At 36.3% G+C, this 21,840-nt stretch overlaps 2 protein-coding genes across 3 annotated transcripts; one reads left to right on the forward strand and one right to left on the reverse strand.

The window, feature by feature from the left end:
• The first annotated feature begins 1,048 nt into the window (after window positions 1-1,048).
• Window positions 1,049-15,586, forward strand: LOC141604696 (uncharacterized). Of its 2 annotated transcripts, none has more exons than XM_074423149.1 (16): window positions 1,049-1,246; window positions 2,868-3,079; window positions 4,820-4,956; window positions 5,077-5,187; window positions 5,312-5,413; window positions 5,574-5,682; window positions 5,792-5,992; window positions 7,220-7,388; window positions 8,839-8,920; window positions 9,012-9,105; window positions 11,075-11,171; window positions 12,049-12,142; window positions 13,316-13,382; window positions 13,731-13,904; window positions 14,834-14,956; window positions 15,326-15,586. In XM_074423149.1, the coding sequence occupies exons 1-16, from the start codon at window positions 1,234-1,236 to the stop codon at window positions 15,488-15,490; spliced, it is 1,950 nt and encodes a 649-aa protein (XP_074279250.1). In that variant the 5' UTR covers window positions 1,049-1,233; the 3' UTR covers window positions 15,491-15,586. The 2 variants fall into 2 exon arrangements, with proteins under 2 accessions (XP_074279250.1, XP_074279252.1); XM_074423151.1 differs by having other exon boundaries at window positions 1,143-1,246; window positions 2,868-3,083.
• A 969-nt stretch (window positions 15,587-16,555) lies between these two features.
• Window positions 16,556-21,539, reverse strand: LOC141604697 (putative serine/threonine-protein kinase At1g01540). Its single transcript, XM_074423152.1, has 7 exons — window positions 20,911-21,539; window positions 19,917-20,021; window positions 19,561-19,683; window positions 19,306-19,476; window positions 18,638-18,767; window positions 17,997-18,206; window positions 16,556-17,055 (listed from the first exon to the last, which is right to left on the reverse strand). The coding sequence occupies exons 1-7, from the start codon at window positions 21,447-21,449 to the stop codon at window positions 16,909-16,911; spliced, it is 1,425 nt and encodes a 474-aa protein (XP_074279253.1). The 5' UTR covers window positions 21,450-21,539; the 3' UTR covers window positions 16,556-16,908.
• Between the last annotated feature and the right edge of the window lie 301 nt (window positions 21,540-21,840).

Below are 21,840 nucleotides of genomic sequence, written 5' to 3' on the forward strand. Positions count from 1 at the left end.
ATTAGTAGGATTGATGATGATATTAGGAAGATTTGCATCTTTTGTAGGGGATAACTTAACAAGTTAAAATGGATTTAGCATTTTTGGGTAAGCAAAAGAAGAGAGTATAGAGTTGATAGTAGTAGTTACATATTGTTTCATGGCTTTAATGAAGTCACTAGTGTAGTAGTGGGTTGGTTATTTGGTAGGAAACTATTGACTTCTTGTAAAGTTGTACCAATTGAGATATGGGATGTGCAATAAACTACTCGTTTATGTCTTATCTTTGTAACGAGGTACAAAAGAACGAGTTGTCTAATGATTTAGTGAGAGATCGTCGCTCTAAATTATCTGAATTCTAATGAATTTGAGCTAAATCTAAGCAACTGGTTTTCATGCATTCTTGTGAATTTTGAGCTAAATCTAAAACGACTGGTTTTCATCTATTTTAGAGTATTTTGAGCTAATTTAAAGCAACTGATTTTCGACTTAATTTTACCAAAGTGGAATTGGCCAAAACTTTGATATATTAACATGAACATAATACAAAATAAAATCCAACAAATAACTTCCTCATTTCATATTGGAGTATAATTTCTTATAACCAAATGCTTAATAATTTCTTATAACCAAATGCTTAATAAATAATAAATTAGAACCGTCCTATAATAAATTTAGTAAGAGAACTTTCACGTAATTACCGCTTATTTTCATTTTCTCAACGTTTTCCTTTTCATTAGCTTTTAGTGTCTAGTAGACCTACTAATACAAATATACAATACACAACTTCTTGTTTAAGGCAGTCATATTTTTTTATAATTAAAGCGGGTCAAATATGATAGATGACACAAAAACAGAATGCTTGTCAAATCTATCCAAGCAAGCTATTATTCAAGCGTTTTATGTATTCGTCGATTAACTCAATGCTATATGCCTCGTACTTCGTATTATCTTAAGAAAAATACTTGCATCCTCCCGAAGGACGTTCTTTCTACACACAAAGGAGAGGAGTCCGAAAAGACGCAAATATTTCTCTTATCTTAAATCTTAATATGAGACGGTGTCACAAGATTACAATCCCAAAAAAGAATTAAAAAGTGCTTTTTTTATAAATAAAGGAAACAAAACAAGTATAACAGTCAGTTAACGCAGGCGATTCATCTGAGATCATATAATTCTGGATTTCTGGGCGTAATAATTAAGATATTTTCAATCAACATTTTTTAGATTATTCAATCGCTCTTCATTGACGCCATGGATAATTCAGGTATATTTCAATGATTTCATCACTATCACTCTTTTTATTTTGATTAATTATCCAGTAATTACGAATTTGATATAATTGCTGAAGTAATTTCTATATTTATCGTTTACGATGTGTATTTTTATTTTTTATATATCGATTATTGCGCATTTTTGATTTATTTTGGAGGTTTTGATGTGATTTTACCACATTATTCTGTTTTATGCTAGAACTTGCGAAATTTGATAATTTTGTGGATAATTTTGCATTATATCATGCTAAAACCTGCGAATTTTGATATAATTGCTTGTAATTTTTATTTTTGTTGTTTACAATTTTTTATTCTACAGTTATATATCGGCTATCGCGCATTTGAGCTTAATCGTAATGATTTTGGTGTGATTTTAACCCAATATTCTGTTTTATGGATAATTTTGCATTATATTAGGTTAGAACTTACAAATTTGATATATTTGCTGAAATAATCTGTTTACGATTGTAATTCTACTGGTCTTTATCGATTAGCGCGCATTTGAGCTAAATCGTAAAGGTTTTGGTGTGATTTTAGGACACAGTTCTGTTTTATGGATAATTTTGCATTATATTGTGTTAGAATTTGAAGTATGATTAGTAAATGTGTAGTTTGTGGTTTTAGCAAAATTACGAGTTTCACTGATGGATATTGTTCCTGTTATGAACTTGTTTGTGTTTAGATCGGTGAAATGATATGTTAATTTGTCTGGAATTGAGTGGATACTCCCTCAGTCTCGATCAGTTATTTATATTTGATCCAGTAATTATCGTTGTGAAACTTGCGAATTTTGATATAACTGCTGACGTAGTTTCTATTTTATTGTGTACATTGTGATTCTAATTGACTAATGGTACATATTGATTATCGCGCATTCATGCTTAAGCGTAAAGGTCTTGGTGTGATTTTACCACATCGTTCTGTTTTATGGATTGTTTTGGATTATATTGTGTTAGAATTGGAAGTGCTATTACTAGTTGTGTAATATGTGTTTTTAGCGAAAGTACGAGTTTCACTGATAGATATTGTTTCTGTTTTGGTGAAATGATATCTTAATTTGTTGAAATGATATCTTAATTTGTTAAGAATTAAGTACAAATTATTGTGTTAGGCGGACTTTGGCACGATGTTTGTAAAACGGATTTATTAATAACAAACTTTTTATTTAAATGGGACATGCTATTTGTATAAGTAGATCTGTGTTACTCAATGGCTGTGTAAGGCGGCCTTACATGAGAATAATATGGACTCGTGGAGTTAAGTGGATACTCCCTCAGTTTCCATCATTTCATTACATTAATTTTTGGCTTGGAGACCTAAGTAGGACGATAAGTCCTATTGTTTTTGGATGACGAGTGGGCTAACTTAGATTGTACTTTTCTGCAAGTAGATGACCAATTTGCATATTTGAATGTTCTCTCAAAATAGAAAGCTAAACAAATGATCGATTCGACCAAAAATTGTTCTAGCTTGTGTCGCCATTTGGCGTGTGCTAGTTTTGTAGGTATTTAATGGTAACAACGGTTCTGTATGTCTTCATGTCTTCATATTGTAATTGGTAAGATAAGTTTGGTTGTTGATTTGTGCGTTTGGTGGTACATTTTTGTTTATTAGGGAATACACATGACTCGACGGTGCCACCAGTTGAAGGTGTAGCAGGAGGAGGGACGTCATATGGATGGAGTGATGGTGCTTCTGTTGCTTCAATTGCGTTGAAAGGGGCCATTGATCCCTCAGAAGTTCCGTCTTCTGAACTACTGCATGTTTGGTGCATGCCTAGTACTGCAAATGTCGGGTCACAGGAAATGCCACGGCAGTTGGAGACTGTACGTATGTTAAAGTCTATTTTGTTCTACTTGTGTAGTGCTGTTTTGTTTTGTTTTTTGTAATACCTCTCCCCATCCCATTTATGTAATATCCCTATTAAACAATAGTACGAGTAATAATAATAATATGAAAATGATTTGTTCTGATAAATATATGTAGAGAATTTAATGGTGCAAGGTAACATCGGTCAACCACTAAAGTCAAATGGAGGTGGTACTGTATTATGCGCTTAAAACCTAGTGTTGGTGGTCAGTCACTTACTAGGCATGCTCTTGCAATCGACAAGGATGTCCGTCACCTTGGCCGAGGGATCACTTGTGCTTTGCCCTTGACTTGTCTACTGTATCGCGAGGTGTTTGGTCAAGGTCCATAGTCTCCATACTAGTTAATCTGATATCTTATATTCCCTCAATTTCACTATGATCTTCTTGTTGCTTTTGGGCACAATACATCAGGGAAGATGAACTTGTGGTTCTTTTTTAAGGAGTGTGTGTTATTAGCCACATATTTTGTGTCAAAAAGGAAAGAGGAAGATCATAGTGAAAAGACCCAAAATGGAAAGGAAGAAGATGTTAATGAAATGGGGGGGGGGGGTACTTACGAGAAATGAGATGCATTGCTAGCTGTTGTGATATAGATGATAAAGGCGCATGCTGGCCAAGTGAACCCATCCACACGTTCTAGAAAGATGTATGCGCTAGGTGCACAACTACCCTAATCCCTCATCTTTTACGCTACTATTATCACCCTAAAGCCTCTAAGAGGCTTCCTTCTACTCGAGGAGAGTGAAACTTGGGTTTGGTGTACACAACTTTAATATATGGCATTGAGAAGTTGTTTTCTGTACACGCCTGATGAGACTGCAATAAATATATAGAAAGTCAATAGTGTAAACAGTTGCCACCGTGAGACAAATATGTACTGCTTTGGACTATTCTAGTGACTGTAGTGAGTTATGTAGTCGATTTGTCGAGAAAGTAAAGTGGCAAAAAGAGACACAACTTTATCAGAGTAATAGTTACCTTGAAGTGAAGATCAGAAAATGAATGCAAGGAGCAATAGAATTAGCTATATACTCTGTAATAGTTACCTTAGTAGTCAGTATATGATATACTCCATGACTCCATGTATTAACTTAAGGCACAAAAGAATATACTTGGGGATTTCGCCATTCCAAAGAAGCGGGATTCTTATTTCTAGACAGTCCATTGACAAAGGTTTCTGTAATTGAGGAAAAATACAAGCTTCTATCTTGCTCTTGGTAAAATCAAGTCATACCCAGTGTATCATCGCTGAAACTGTTCCTATTTGTAACAACATTGAAATGCTGGCGATCGTAGCCATTTATGTTCCTTGTTTTAATAAATCTGGGTTGACCCTAATAAATAATGCCGGAGTTTTAGAAGAATGCTCTGATAGAATGTAGCCATTGTAGATTTTTCTATCTGGGACTCTGGGAGGGAAGAGAAGCCAATAGTACTAGGAATACACTCACTCTATGATAAGGAGTGTAAGTTTGTTCTGGCATAGCCATTATTTTTGCCTTTTTTCCATTGGCGGGAATTCAGGCTATTATATATTCCCTGTGGATGTTTACATCTTATCTTAGGGCATAAAGGTTCAACTTCTATAGAATTGTTCGTCTTTAATTAAAATTTTGTGGAGAACTGGAGACTAAAGGAAATGATGGAAGATAATATGATGTTTATGCTCTCATTTAAATTCTTGCTATCTTGTAGATGAATCTGCTAGCTGCTAGAAATGAGAGAGAAAGCGTTCAAATTGCTCTACGACCAAAGGTTTCTTGGGGTAGCTGCGGTGTTGCAGGAACAGTACAGGTGCAATGTAATGACCTTACCTCTGCTTCCGGTGATCGGTTAGTTTCTGAATGTTTTCAGTTCTTTTTGGGTCCATTTAGCTATTGTTTGATATTTTCATCTCTGTTCTGTTTAGTTTATTAAGGTCTGCTTTGAGGTTCCGTGCTTTCTGTATTCAGGTTGGTTGTCGGCCAATCTTTGAAGATCCGGCGTGTTGCTCCCGTTTTAGGTGTTCCAGATGCTCTTGTGCCTCTAGACCTGCCAGTCTCTCGCATTAGCCTGTACCCTGGGTATTTTTTTCTACTGCATGTTGTTTAGTTGGAACACATTTTTAGCTTTAGGGAAGATTTTAGCTAAGCTCAGCATATTGTTTCTATTTTCTGATGGTAACTGGTAACTCTTTCATCATTTCAGAGAAACAACTTCGTTATGGTTGTCCATTGATGTGCCGAGTGACCAACCTCCAGGAATATATCAGGGAGACATACTTGTCCTTGCAATCAAGGCCGATGCACCGTGATAACCTGCTCCCGCTAACTCAGTTAATTTTTAGTATAATTGAGAACAATTGATATTAGTGTATACATTTCTAGTTATCATTATAAAAATAAGTATTCTGGCTATCTAAATTCTTCCATTTTCTTCCACTTAAGTGATATATTATGGGTTGTCACAGATCTGCAACGTCAAGCTTGGGTAAAGCTGAAAAACGGGATCTTTTCAGAGAATTGAGTACCTGTCTGGAGATCATGGGAGCAGTTAACCATAACTCAGTAGATGAAATGGTGGAGTGATCATATATTATTGTTCAATACTTCAATTTTATTCCTTGTCCATTCGAATTCATAATTGTATGCTTTCTCATGGTGCCTTATTTGCATATTTTCTGTATAGGTTAACAAAGCAAAATCCGTGAGTTCAAACCTGAATCGTGTTCTTCTGTCTCCATCATTTTCCGAGTTTCTAACCGATAATGGGACTGCTGATATGATGGAGGAAGATTCTACTCTAAGCCGTTCAGTTCAAGTAAAGATAAGCTTGACAGTTTGGGACTTCACACTTCCAATTACACCATCGCTTCCTGCTGTAATTGGCGTATCCTGTTTCTTGCCTTTAAGATTTTGCAAGTAAATTATGTGTTCTTGTTGACTAATCTAGTTATTATATTTTTGTGATATGCTTCTCTGCTTTTGTCGATTTAATCTGTGTTGAAAATTGGAACTTTTATAAAATCTTATTTTTAGTGGAGGGGAGGTTGAACACAGTCCTTTGCAAAGCCTTGTCAGTAACTCTTTTCAAATTCCAAAAGCTTTTCTGTGAATGACAAAGTCAGTAAATGTTATAGTTAAAGAAGCTATTAATTACTCCAATGTTGGGGTGAGGCTCCATCTAGTACTGTGAGCAACGGTGTTGTCTGTGCTAGTCACACACGTTTAATTGGAACGATGAACCCGCCAATGCCCACCAGGTTGTCGATGTACTAGTGATAAGACTTGAGAGTTACATCAATTAGGCCCATTTGTACTTTATTCATATTCTCTGAATTTTAATCAAGTTGACACACCACACCTTGCACTCAACTAGTCAACTGGCCCTATTGTTAAGTGTCTAACCGTTTGGATACAAAAAGGAGGTAAGGGGAGACACAGGCAGGAGGGGAGGGTAGAGAAGTAGCAATTTAATTTGGCTTGTGTGGAGAAAAATGTATCCTTTCATTTCCCTCCCTTCATTTCCATCTGATCCAACTTACTAGCCAAACGATCTAACCCCCACGTTTCCAAATTATTAACCAAACAGTGGAAACTGACACTCCTATATAACTGTGGTCTCTATTGTTTTATCGCTTTTCGGTTTTTCTAACGTGCGCCCTAAGGGCCCACATTAATAAGCCTAATAGGGAAAGGTTTACAAGAGATTCTCATTTATTATGGTAAATCTCTAATAAGCCTAATATAAGAGATTCACATTAATAAGCCTAATAGGGAAAGGTTTTTCTAACGTGTGCCCTAAGGGCCCACATTAATTTACCATAATTAATGGGAATCTCTTGTAAACCTTTCCCTATTAGGCTTATTAATGTGTGCCCATTAGGGCACACGTTAGAAAAACCGTTAAATCTTTTATGGTTTTTGCTTTGACAATACTAGCTCCAATCATTGTGCATCCCTTGTTAATGAAAGTGATTTCAACTCCGAAAATTTGTTTTGTGATTCCTTATAGATTTTTTATTTTATTGGTAATGTTGTGCCAACTTAATTATGCTGTCAGTTCATGACCATACCTTTGTAGTATTTGTGCATCTTTCTTTGACTTCTTCTCTAGATATCTGATACAGTCATTGAGGACCGATACAATGTGGAACATGGAAGCAATGAATGGTTTGACACGTTGGACATGCATTTTAAATGGCTGCTTCAATATAAGATCAGTCCCTATTTCTGTAGATGGGGCGATAGCATGCGTGTATTGACTTATACATGTCCATGGCCTGGTAAGTGATTTCTTTTTCACAATCTTAAAACCTATTTTTTCCTTCACCAAGCAGTCACTATTTTTTTGTCATGGTCTGATATATCTGCAATAGTTGTGTTCGAGGCATGTCAATTTTTTCACATTTCTATTTTTGTGATTTTTTTTAATAAATGCTTTCTACTGTCTAAGTTATTACCACTCGAGTAAGATTTTCCCTTGATTTGACGTTAGATACTACTCGACATTTTTTTAAGCCCCAAGTTCATAGGCATTCACTCTTGGAGGGAGAAATCGGTGTTTTTTGGTAGGCCATAACGAAAATTAATATAACGGCGACATTAACTTGTGTTATGTAACGGGCTGACGGGAGCATTTATATACCATGCTTGCGTCATTTGGAAAGAGAGATTTGTGTTTGTTGCAAGCCTAGATTTTTATGTGACAAATCTTTCTGGGGCCTCATTTTAATTTTTTGTCCTAATGGCGATGATATTTGTGATGTCTTGCAGTAGGTATTAATATTTATTAATTTATCTTTGGAAATTCGTTTGCTGTTTGGGTGGTGACTTCGCTGTTAGGTCTTCATATTAGGGTCTTGAAATGTTTTCTGTTTGTCTTCTGCATTATCGAGTTCTCTTTTTTCGATTCTTCTAATTCATTCACCCTCTTCTAAAACACTACAAGGCGGCAATTCATTTGGTTAAGTCATGAAGAATTGTTTGTTTGGTCTTGTTGACCAGTTTCTCTTTTCTACCGCTAGAAACCTTATCCAAGAGTTCATGACATAGTTTTGTTAAATCACTCCTCCTTATGCATTGGTTCTTTAGAGCGTCCAAAGATCTTGTGAAGCTAAATAGTCTTTCAAGTTTGAAAATGTTTGGCTTGAGTGGAAGACTGGAAGGGGTTTGGTGATTTGGTGAAAGTTTGATGGTTGGATTTGGGTTTACTAGTTCCCACAGCTTTGTTCAAACAAGGAAGTTGGGTTTCTTAAAACAGGAAATCAAACAATGGAAATATGGAACAAAGTTGTTTGTAGTTATGCGGAAGATTAAAACACCTGGTGTGTAAAGTTCAAGAGTGAGATGTGAAGGAGAAACTTCAGATGCTTTACTTTGTGGATATAGAGTAAATTGATAGAGCAAAGAGAGATGCAAAAGTGGATTGATGAAGCTGTTACATTAAGTTCTTGCATAGGGTGGCTAACTGCATGATGAAATACAATAGCATTCAGTCCACGGGTTCATCACAGTTAATGGGGACATCTTTCAGAATATTTGATTCTATGGATGCTATAATAGAAAACATACCAGAAATTTACTCTTCTGCTTAATTCTCTCATTGAGAAGGGAAATTTAGGGATTTCTTCCTAGCTGTGTTCTTTAATCTGTTTAACAAGTCTTACGTTATGGTTAATACCAAGGTTGAGATTTATTGTTGATGTTAACTTTCATCATCATCTCCTGGCACAGCCGATCATCCAAAATCAGATGAATATTTCTCAGATCCAAGGCTGGCGGCATATGCTGTTCCTTATTGTCCAGTTGTATCATGGTATCCCTCATTGCTTCTAGTTCCATTATAAGTTGTTCACTGTTTATGCAAGGTGGATTTAAAACATTTGGTTTTCCATGTTGTGGGACAGTGTTGATGCTGCGCCAAATTTTCTGCAGGAAGAGATCAACGTACTAAAGACAAAGGATCATTGGAGGAAAGCCTACTTCTATTTGTGGGATGAGGTGCTTGGTACTATCATTTATATTTTCTGAAACTGAAATGATCCAAATTTGTAGGTATCAGCTTGATTAACACAATGCAAATTCTAGAGTAGCAGAGATCATAAGTTGCTGGATGTGTGGCAATAAGCTCCCTACCTCTTGAGACTACACGTCCACGTATAAGTTGTCAAGTGCAATTATCATAACCAGGATACGAAGTTCCTAGACCATAGAAAGCTAGAATGTGCAAAGTGTGCTAATAGTACGGCAATGTTTGGTACATGTGAAAGGAGCCTTCGGAAACCTGAATGAATTGCCCAGCTTTTCTTTTTGTTTGGTTCATTCACTCAGTTTAATACCAGCACTTGAGGGTTACAGGGTCACATTATCTATTACTCACGACTCCTTTGAAGTAACAGATTGCATTACCTAGTTGGCAAGCATTACCAGTTTACCACCACTACTAATAACTCCACACCTAGTAATCCGCACCACTGTGACTGTTGCTATCACCATCACGTTCCAGCAGGAGCAACGGCCACTAACCCTACTGAACCACAAACGTTCAGATTTAAGAGGCCCACGGTCAATCTCATTGTCGAAATCCACCAGAACACACCCGATTGGTAAAGTAGTGTACGAACTTCTATGCAGAATTATTTGAAGGGGATGTTGATGACTAAGATCAGGTGGGCTTTGATGTCGGAGATGGGAGGTGGAAGCAATCAATGTGAATTCCTAGAATAAGTGAACAATGATGTGCAACAGGGCGCTTTTGGGAGGGGTTAAGTTAAAGAGGGAGAGTATGGTGGACGTAAGCTTTAAAAGGCCCAAGACACGAGGCAAAGGCGCCCACCTCGTACTGTTTTTGAAGACAAGTTTATACTTTTGAAATGACAGTGTGCAACAATACATTTTTGTGGATTTTAAAGAGGCCTAAGTTGTAAAAGAGTAAATGTTTGGGACAATGTGGGAAAGAGAAGGGCATAATAAAAAGAACTTGTAGAAAAAAATAGGAAAACTGCATAGTACTGTGCCTTGCTAGCGTTGCCTTATCTATAAGGCACACTTAAGTCACACCGAGGCGTTTTTGCTTGTGCCTCACTAAGTCTTGGGCTCAAAGCCTCAAACTAAGTGTTGGACCCCACATATATTTAATTGGCTGCTCATAGATGCTGATTAGGGCATGGTGGATTGATGTGGTAGTGGATATTGCATGGATGTACCACTGCTGGCGGTGGTAAGAGAAACTATTGGAAGAGTGAAGAAACTGTTGAGTTGGTGGACTGGGATAACTGTTGAAAAGTCGAAGATAATATAAAAATGCAGGGAAACATCTAATCATGCTTTTGCTAGCGTATAATTAAATTAATGTCTCCAACTGTATGCTGCAGTTAACGTTCAATGAATTCCACCTGTTAATGGAGCAAATTTCAGATATTAGCTTCTTTGTAGCATAATTGAGCAGTCAGCTATCAAGTATCTTTTCTGAATCTTGGTTGAGAAGTCATCTCTGAAAGCTGAAACCGTGTAGACTTCTTTAGTGACAAGTATTTGTAAAGTTGTGAGGGAACACGACTTTTGGAGCCTAGGCTCTGGGTAAGCTTAGGTGAAGTAGTGATAGAAACTTCAGAGGGGAGGGAGAAGGGGAAGAGGCAAACTTCTTTACCTGAAAAAGCGGTCCTTCACACAAAATGCGTAAATACATGAATTACGTATAATTAATTTGAGTATGACAAAATGTTGGGTACTATAGACAAAAAAAGATTCAAGTTATTTTGTGGGTTGAAAATTTATTTCTAATTTGATTTGATTCAAAGAGGTGCTGACTGCTGAATAGTGACAACTAGTTTCTTTGCCTTTTGCCTGAATTGCTCTTACGCATTTATTACCAAAAATTCGTAGTGCAATTGCGTTATAGAATTTACTAGACAAACATATAGATATAGTTCGTATATCTAACTTGACGTGCAACTATATTTACCGACAGCCGCTGAATGTGGAGCATTTCAACTCCATACGTAGAATGGCCAGTGAGATTTACGCTCATGCTCCAGATGCTCGTGTTTTAACTACTTACTACTGTGGTAAGGATCTATCTGTGTACAATTATCTAACTTCGTTCATTTTTTATTTCTCTTATTTGGAACATGTGTTTTATAAATGGGGCCACATCTGGCTGTTATTTTATCATCCACGCAGTCATGTAAACCACTGGAATTTGCAGCCAATGTGTTAGGTGCCGTTTGAAATTGTTAGGGTATGTAGGGGTAAAATGGCACTGAACTTTAATACTTCCGATAAACCGGTCACTGTACAGTGTCTGATGTTCTCCTTCAAAAAGGTGGTGAAATAAGTCATAAATGTTAACGGGATTATCATTGTAAATCACGCTCTCTTTTCAAGGTAAAGACTAGAGAGAAGTGTAAAATGAGAAACATAGAACAGTAAGTTTTCTCCACTCGATTCCTAAGGATTAACGTGGCCATATATTCTAATTAAGTAGACCTGGGTAATCTTTAGAGCCGTGACTTGCCGTTTATTACTCCATTATTATACACAAATATTTAGCTATATAGCTTAGACTTCCCTTCAGTTGTGAACTTGTTTCCGCTCTTTGATTTTTTGGGGTGTCTTCTGGAGTGGGGATGAGAGGTGAGGAAGAGGAACCTTTCAGATTATTTTTCTTAGTCTCTAAATGTATCACTTTTTTTACTAGTAAAGATGACTACCGATTTCTTCTCACCAGCATCAAACCCGCACTTGTAGTGTACCTTGATCCATTCAACTGCTTTCAGATTGTGGTTTTCTAGTGAATGATGTTGTCTTTTTTTTCTGTCCTAAACATTATCATTATGCCACCATAGTTTTTTTTTTTTTTTTTTTCCTGTTTGCTGTATTTATTCATATTTGCTCGTTGCAGTGTTTGATTATTTTTAAGATGGTGTACGCTCTTTGTTGTAGGGCCAAGTGATGCACCTTTAGCGGCTACTTCATTTGAGGCGTTTCTGAAAGTTCCAAAGTATCTACGACCTCACACTCAAATTTACTGTACCAGGTAATGTAACATGTCTCACTGTGAGTTATCTTATAGAGAAGAGACTGTCAGAGAGTGTAAATCATTAGGTACATCTGCGGTACTTTAGGTATTTCTTGGTCTAAATTCTAAACTAAACATGACTAGTGAATGCATACGAATAAGCCAGCCATTTTCTCTTATTTTAAATAAATCTATGGTTTCCCTTATATAGCTTGGGAAGCAGAAACACTTTTTGTCAGTTAGTGTTTCCATGTGAGATAGTGAGAATGAACACTTCGGATTAATGGGTTGGAAAATCAATAAAATATATTGACTTCTGTTCTCCCATCTGTTTCAGTAAATTGGCCCCATTTGACTTTTTAACGAGGGGGAAAGGCAAATGGGATGCTTATCCATTGAAATACGGGGAGTGTTAATATTTCAACTACCTGTGGATAAAGATTGAAAGAGCCGGCTAAACATTCTAATGGCATAGTTCGCCTTTTTATGTAGAGATATATAGGCAATTTATAACAACGGAAGATTGAACTTCAATTTTATGATGATAGGAACGAGTTTCCAAATGCTTGCTAGTTTATGCTTTTATTCAGTGAACTGCTGCTTTATAGTTCATTTTGTGAGAAAAAGCAACATATCACTCGTAAACTTGGCCACAATAATAATGAAGATCGTGCTCGCGAGTCAGGATCAAGATCTAGTAATGTCCATATGACTAGAAATATATAGCAACATTTAGTTACAATTGATCATAGTGCTTTAGTAGTGATGTTCCATTTTTTGTTGTAGCAGTTTTCAATGATCTACTTATAGATGATACATTTTTGTAATATGCATCGATTCCTGGTTACCTCTGCTCCTCTCCCCTTATTAGATTGAAGCCCTGTCCTAATCTTAAAACATTATGTCTTAAATATCTTTATTGTTACTTCTAGATGTTTGGGACTCACAATAGTTGTGGGTCGACTGGTCGTAGTGAACTATGAATTTTCTTGAACTGTCTAGTGAGGTAAGTTTTAATCATGTCTCTACCACAAAGTCGAGGTATCATTTGTGTGCCTAAACTTCCAGCGGCTTCTTTTCTTTCTTCTCTTGTCCCCGTTTAACATGTAAAATAATCTAGTTTTTTATATTATTTTTTTGAATTTTTTGAAATATTTTTTGATAACTCAATTTATGTTCTTTTCTGTGTAGTGAATGGGTTTTGGGTAATCGAGAAGATTTGGCCAAGGATGTTGTTGAAGAGCTAGAGGGGGGTGAGGTAATACATTTTTTTTTCTGGTCATCTGAAAGGCCTTGTGATTCCTCTGTCCTTTCAAGCATTATGTAAAAGTGTTCTTGTTCATCATTTTGTGGTCATCTGAAAGGCTCTGGGTGAAAAAAAGTGAATGTTGGAACTTTAATTCATTTGTATAGCTACCTTTTTCGCTTTATAGTTGTCACTCAGCAAATTTTTCTGGAGTAGGTGCTGCATTTGACTATTTCTTTGTTGTTTTAAGTCTTAACTAATCATATAAAGGCATTCTAGTACAAGTTCATTGAAGTGTTCTTCATGACACGGAACAGTAATTCAATGCACGCTGACAGAACTAAAACTGCCTGCTTATAGGAGTGGTGGACATATGTGTGCATGGGACCATCTGATCCTCATCCTAATTGGCACCTTGGCATGCGCGGTACACAACATCGGGCAGTGATGTGGCGGATCTGGAAGGAAGGTGGAACTGGTTTCCTTTACTGGGGAGCTAATTGCTATGAGAAGGCAACAGTCTCCAGTGCCGAGGTTAGATGCTCTATTATAAGTCTATATATCAATTATCTGAATGGATATGACGAGGGGTGTAAAAGCAAAGTGAAGTAGTTTCCTTTTCCCCGCATATTATGAACGTTGGACCAACATTGGTCTCCTTTTTGAGATCTTGTGAATGGAAAAGCTTAGTGAATCTTAGAATTATGTGATTTCCTTTCCAATGTTCCAGTGACGGTATTAGGTTTCCTCTTCATAAAAAATAAAGGGATATTCTCTCGTATACCCCTGAACTTTTTCGTTTTCTAAGATGAACCCCTCTTTTCTTGGAAAAAAAACTTTGACCATCAATAACTCTTGGCTACAAGTGAATACGATAAACTTTTTTTTTTTTCAAATTGACCGTCTTTAAGAAGTCTTTAGTTTGAAAAAGAATTCACCGACGTCTCAATTCGTAGTCGGGAATTATGGTCGGTCAAAGTTTATTCGTTAAAAAAGTTTTGACCAACCATAACTACCGGCTACGTGTTCAAAAAGCGGTGATTTTTTTTTTTCAAATTCAAGGCCTTGACGAGATAATTGGTTTTAAAAAAAATACCGTTTTCTGAGCTCGTAACAGTTAATTATTGTCGGTTAAAAACAAGGGGTATACCTTAGAAAATGAAGTTCAGTACATGAGAGAATATCCAAAAAAAAAAAAAAAACTGATCATCGGATCCTTTGGGGCTCAATTTTATTTTCTCGGTTAATTCAATGAAATTGCCCGTTTCTTAATTTGACAAATTTTGTTATCTAAAACGTCGTTGTTACCCTTCGGTTAAATTAAAGTAACACATATATAGAGTACATCTTTGGGCAAGACGAAACTTGACATTAAATATGTTAATAAGAGTATTTATTTTCCATAGCAAAGTTAACTTGAGGGCTTGCCTAATAACAATCTAATTTTCTTGAAAACCGAGCAGGTGAGGTTTCGTCGTGGCCTCCCTCCTGGAGATGGTGTTCTTTATTACCCAGGCGAGGTGTTTTCATCTTCCCGGGAACCAGTGGCTTCTCTGAGATTAGAGCGCCTCTTGAGTGGCTTACAGGTAAATTCAGTATTCATCTCGAGTTGCATTGCTAATACCCAAAAAGGCCAAAAGTCTCTTACATCACCCAAACCTTTTAGAAGGAGCAATTCTTATTTCAGACGGGTGGTATCCGTCTTAAGTAAAGACGGATAAAATGTGACCACTTTACGATAAAATGTAAACATTTCCTGATTAAAAACTATCACCACAGTTTATTGTTAGATAGTGACAATTTTTGTGAGAACATTTTATTATTAAATGATCACTTTTTATTATAAATGGTGACATTTTTCTCGTCTTAAAGACCGTGTGAAATGAGAATTTGACTTGCGACATAGCAGAGAATAATGATATACTGTGCGCTATCTAATCGACCACACTGTCCAGGACATCGAGTACCTGAAGCTATACGCTGCAAGATACGGAAGAGACGAAAGCTTATCTTTGTTAGAAAGAACAGGACTTTATCTTGGCCCTGAACGTTACACTATTGAGCATGCTCCCGTAGATATGATGCGCGGTGAAGTCTACTCCAGGTGTAGATCATCTTAGTTATATCCTACACGATATCCTGTAACCGTCTTACACTCATCGATCTCCGCTGCTCTATTTAACAATCAATTAGTGCTTGAATGGCCTTCCTAATTATCCAAAGTCCCTTTTGCAAATCTCGAAAAATAGTAAAAAAAAAAAAAAAAAAAGCTTTCCGATCCCAGAGTGTTAGTGCCTAGAGATGGAAGTGGGTACGCGGGCCGTTGGGCTGGCATGGCCCATGGCCTATTTTAGCATGACACGGGATTGGCACGGGCCAGCTTGTGCATTGTATCAATAAATTTCTCTAATTAGTATTAGTGCTTTTGCTGCTTTTGATGTGTCGGCAAACTCAAGTGTCTCAAGGAGACAGATTTTGATTGCTCTAAATTTGTAAAGTTTTCCGTGTTTGAAGGCTTTGCTTTGCTATCAAAATAATACTATAAATTGATACTTTAAGATTTGATAATCTTACTTTGACAATATGACATTTTTCTAATTTTCATGGACTTCTTTATATTTTTAACTCTTTAAGCCGCACTCTCTCCAGTTGATGATATGAGATTCCTCTAATTTTATGTTGATGACTTAGATATTTTAACTCTTTAAACCGCGCTCTCTTCAATTGATGATGATATGAGATTCCTCTTATATTTTAACTCTTTAAACCATGCTCTCTAGATTCATGATACGAGATTCCTCTAATTTTACATTGATAACTCAGATATTTTAACTCTTTAAACCGTGATCTCTGCAATTTTCATTTTTGAGTAATATTTGTTTATTTTATTATTCATTTTTTTTGTAGAAATGGATAATTAAAATCACTTTTCTTTAAAGTCATCGCTTTAAGCCATTTTGACTCTTCAAGTCATGTTAACTAAGTTTTGTAACTTTTGGGGTACTATAATCATCCTTTATTTCTGACAAAAAAAAAAAAAAACTAATTTTCGTTTAGCTTTATTATTCAGTTACCATTGCGCTTGTTCTTAGTTTCATGTATGTATAACGTCCTTTGCGCGACATCAAATAGTAGTTTTAGGAATTGCTAGCTAAAGAACCATGACGCTCGCGGATCAAAATCGGTTTGCAAGTTTAGAAAAATCAAGATTTGGAAGGGTATCATTATTTGTCCAGCTACACAATCATTCAAGAATATTACAGGATAACAAAAGAAAGCTAACATATCAGCAAAATCGTCCTATGAACAGACCTACTCGGAGTAGAAGAATACGAAGGGTATTGATCTTACAACGAATGTCACTATACACAGCGATATACAAAATTACAAACACTCTTTAGCCGGGATTTTACACAGATGGTACATAATTGAATTGTCGCGTTAAATGGAATCGTATTACTCCCTCACATTCTTTGAATTTGCACCGTTTTTTACTTCAAATACTGTGCACATTCAAAGAACCAGAGGGAGCAAGAGTTTATGGTTTTGGCAAAGGCGGTCTAGAACCCGGTGCACCACTATCATACCCGCTACTGTCTCCTGATTCAAATGCTCGCCTCTCCGTCCTCCTTTCTTTAACACTGCTATGATCAGACTGTGCATGTTCTCTACTAACTCTACGATCCTGAATAAACAAATGAGATTTATAAGCATATAGTGTCCGAGCTAGGATTTGCTCTGAAGGGGTCTAGCAGGGAGCGGGAAAAAAAAAAGACGGAAATTTTAAATAAAGTTGTTCAATTATTTCATAGCTTGGGGAGGGGAGGTTAGTCCCCCCCTCGTCCTATCACTGCATTAATTAGACGTGGTCATCGTCATTGTAACTTGTTACGGGAGAGGTTCATTCAATTATCATCAATCTAGTAGGTAAATGCTAACTAGACCTGTCAAATGGGTCGGGTGGGTCGGGTTATACGGGTCACGGGTCGGGTTAGGGTCAGAATACGGGTCAAGAAATAATTTCTAACGTTTTTTAAACGATTTTTTTAATTAAAAAAATATTTTTTAAAAATGTAAAACATATTTAAAATTAATATTTTAATCATATTCAACGTTTACATTAATTATATTGACATAATTATTAAAATAAATTTTTTTTAATATTTATTTTATTATTAAATATTATAAAAGTTATATAAAATTAACTTTTTAGTTGTTTTTGTAATTTTAAGTAATAAAAAAAATATTTTTTTAACTATTTTTTCAAATATAATATATAAATATTAATATTTTAATAAAATTCTTGATTTACCTTTGACCCAACGGGTCGACCCGTTCGGGTCGGGTCTCGACCCTAAAATAACGGGTCATTTCGGGTTCGGGTCAAACGGGTCGCGGGTCAAAAAAACCTGGTCTGTAACCCTAAAAATGGGTCTGACGGGTCGGGTTTCGGGTCGGGTCGAGTTTTGACGGGTCTAATGCTAACGGAACTCGTTCATATTCATCAATCTAGTTGGAGAATCTGGATAATAATAGTCAAATCCGTCATTGCAATCAATACACGAAACATTAAGGGGTTGCGGTCCATATGAAACTGTTTGAAACGAAAAGATACTGAACACTTACCTCTCGGAAAGGGAACTCTTCGGCTTCTAGCATGTGTACAACCTGACCCATCTTAGGACGTTTTTGAGCATTTGGGTCGACACAACGCAATGCTACTAATAATACACGCTTCAGTGCCCTGGAAGACGGTTTTTCTGCTAATTTTGGATCTATGATGCCTTCTGTATTCCTGGTTGAAACCATTTGTTTAACCCAATCAACTAACTTCACCTACAAATGTAACAAGCATTAGCATTAAGGCGCGGAGAAAAAAAGGTTCATGTCGAAAAAAAAGTTGTAAGCGGATAATAATTTCCTACGAGTAGTTTCTTATCCGTCCCAAGCATTAGCAAAACATCAACAGTTATACAATTGTATGTTTTATGATTACGATTAGAACAAATGAGTCAAATGCCATCTGTATAAGAACTCTTTTCACAGTGGCGGAGCCAGGATTTGATCCCAGCGGAGGCGAAAAATTTCAGCGGGGGCGAACGGGTAATGGTATAATGGAAACTCGAAATTTTTTCGAAAATTCTAACTAAAACTTTTGCAATTTTCACCTGCCAGCGGGGGCGAGCGCCCTGCTAACCCCCCTAGCTCCACCACTGTTTTTACTGCTGCCAAAAAAAAATTGATTATGATTAGAACAAGAAAGTCACCTCTCCAGGAGGCCGGCTGTAATCGACAGGGTTCCGCCCAGAAATTATCTCCATTACTAGAATGCCGAAACTATAAACATCACTTCTTTCGTTTAGCATACCTGAACTAGCATATTCCGGGGCAACATATCTACAGAATGCATTTGAGTTCCATTAATATTACATAACAAACAGGGATATTCTCTCGTATACCCCTCAATTTTTTCATTTTCTAAGATATACCACTCTTTTCTTGTAAAAAACTTTGACCATCAATAACTCGTGGCTACAAGTGCAGAATACAATAAACTTTTTTTTTTTTAAATTGACCGTCTTTTAAGAGGTCTTCAGTTTGAAAAAGAATTCACCGACGTGTCAACTCGTAATCCAGAATTATGGTCGGTCAAAGTTTATTCGTTAAAAAAGGTTTGACTAACCATAAGTACCGGCTACGAGTTCAAAAAACGGTGATTTTTTTTTTCAAATTCAAGGCCTTGACGAGATAATTGGCTTGAAAAAAAAATTACCGTTTTCTGAACTCCTAACAGAGAATTATTGTCGGTTAAAGTTTTTTTTTTGAAAAACGAGGGGTACAACTCAGAAAACGAAAAAGTTCAGGGGGTACGCGAGAAAATATCCCTAATAAATATGAACGGTTGCAGATGCAAAGAAAATCATCAGTCACTAACCCGAAAGTTCCCATGACTCGGGTTGTCACATAATTGAGGTCTGATCCCAAGAGCTTGGCGAGGCCAAAATCAGAGACCTTAGGATTCCATTGCTTATCAACCAGTATGTTACTTGACTTAATGTCTCGATGAACGACTTTTGGCTCGAGTCCCTCGTGCAGGTAAGTCAATCTGAATTAATTCCTCGGGTTAAGCGGGATTGTAATGACCCGACATGAAACAACACCACGAATTGAAAAGAACGTGTTTACTTACCCTTTCGCTGTGCCTACCAAAATATTAATCCGGGCATCCCATGTGATCGGACTGAGAGGTCCAACATCTCCATGAAGCCACTGTTCTATGTTGCCATTGTCGACATATTCGTACACGAGAATCCTATATAAATAACAGCAATTCACTTAAGAAGTATGCCAGTCGAAATGCAGAACGACATTTATACATCCGTCTTTGTGATCATAACTCAAAAATCAACATTGTACACACTGGCGGAGCCAGGATTTTAACGCAGCGGGGGCAAAAGGGAAATATTATAAGGGGGCCTTGAAAAAGTTCAAAAATTTTAACTAAAAATTTCGAAATTTTCAACAATCCGACTAAATATTGTTTACCTGTGAGCTCCTTCAGCACAATAACCCAATAATCGGACTAAATTCTTGTGTCGAACACGTCCAATCGCTTCCACTTCAACCTTAAACTCCTTTTCAGCTTGACCTCTGCAAATGAATGGCAAACCCTTAATCTTAATACTTGTCCAAGAAAAACATGTTTAACCAACCATAGTACTATAAACTCATAACACATTCCGCATCTTTTTGTCTTAATAATACATAGGTACCTTATTCAACCAGAAGATTTATTTTGTACTTCACTTTAATTCTACTGATGGAAGTGTACAATAACGTGGTACATCTGGTGTAATATGGAGTTAATTGCTACCTTATACTGTATTTACTTTATTCGTACTATCTGACATGTCTTAGTTTAAGACGGATACACCTGTCTTAAACAAGAATTTGTCTACCGGGATAGAATGACATCTTTCCTGATTATTTTGGGATGAATTAAAAAGAAAAACAAGCACAATATAATTGGTATTTCGGAACATAGGGAATAAGACTCTCTTCTTTAGGACTGAAATTTTAAGCTGAATTTATAGGACTTGAAGTGAACAAAACCTTGAGGAAAGTGAAGTGAAGAACAAAATTGATAAGAACTTAGACACCTGCAATTAACTGACCTGACCCTGAATTGAACTGAACTTATATAACCTAAACTGAACCGACAGAATGAATCTATAGTACCTGAACTGAACCGCGAACTGCAATTAAGTCTAAAAGAACAAGGTCTAATTCCTTGTTTTTACGCTGAAATTGTCTGAAATGAGCCGAATTACTAAATAAAAATGAACTAAACATAACCAGAACTAAACTGAACTGAACTGAAATTAAGTCTAAAAGAACAAAGCCTAAAGAACATGGCCTAAGTTCTTGTTTTTTTTTTACACTGAAATTGTCTGAACTAAGCTGAATTACTCGTATTAAACAAAAATGAAATAAACATAACCAGAACTAAACTGAACCGAAATTAAGTCGAAAAACATACCTATTATTAAGAAGAGATTTAACAGCAACATGAGTATGATCTTCCAAAACACCATGATAAACAATACCATAACCACCTTCACCAATAACATTACCATCATCAAAACCATTTGTACATTCTTCTATTTCTCTTAAACTATACCAATTTCCCCAACCCACTTCCCATTTTGCCCCTATCTCTATATGTACCCTCTGGGCCCCACCCCCACCACCTATTTTTTCATCAACTAGCTCAGAAGCTATAACAACCAACTTCTTTTCGGAATCCGAGTCGAGTTTATTAACCCGGCCGGGGACGGGTTTTATTACGTCCCTGGCCGGGTTTTCGAGCTCGACCAGGATTTCAGTTATCTCCTTGGAGATAACTGGTATGTTATTGTTAATTCGTTTTAACGTGATTTTACGTTTAATTACGTAATAAAAATAGAGAATTAACAGAATTACGAGAATTAAACTACATATGAATATTGCTAGGATTACCCATAATTTTAGACTAAATATTGAGGTATTTTTTGAGAGTTGTTCATTTAGGAATGACATTATTTTTTGTAAGGATGAAATTGCATGTTACAAAGATTATGAAAAAAATGAGAAAATAAACTAAGTAACGTAGTAAGAGTTATTTGAGGGAAGTCAGCTGGTCTCCCTTTAGACGGGTCATTTTCGTCTTTTTCAAAAAGACGAAATTTTGAGACTATTTTATAATAAATGTGACCATTTTTAGAAAACAAGTTACTATAAATTGTAAAACTAATTGGACCATTATGTTATATTTGATCATAAAATGGTTATAAAATTATGTGTCTTTGAAAAGACAAAAATAGTCCATTTGTGGAGGGCAGTGGGAATTGGGAAAGGGATGTATGAAGGAAGAAAAAGGGTCCACCATTGTTGGAAAAATGTTAGTTTTTGAGTGATGAAATTTTGGAGT

This window comes from Silene latifolia, chromosome 10, assembly GCF_048544455.1.
Source record: "Silene latifolia isolate original U9 population chromosome 10, ASM4854445v1, whole genome shotgun sequence".
In the NCBI taxonomy this organism is placed as follows: domain Eukaryota; kingdom Viridiplantae; phylum Streptophyta; class Magnoliopsida; order Caryophyllales; family Caryophyllaceae; genus Silene; species Silene latifolia.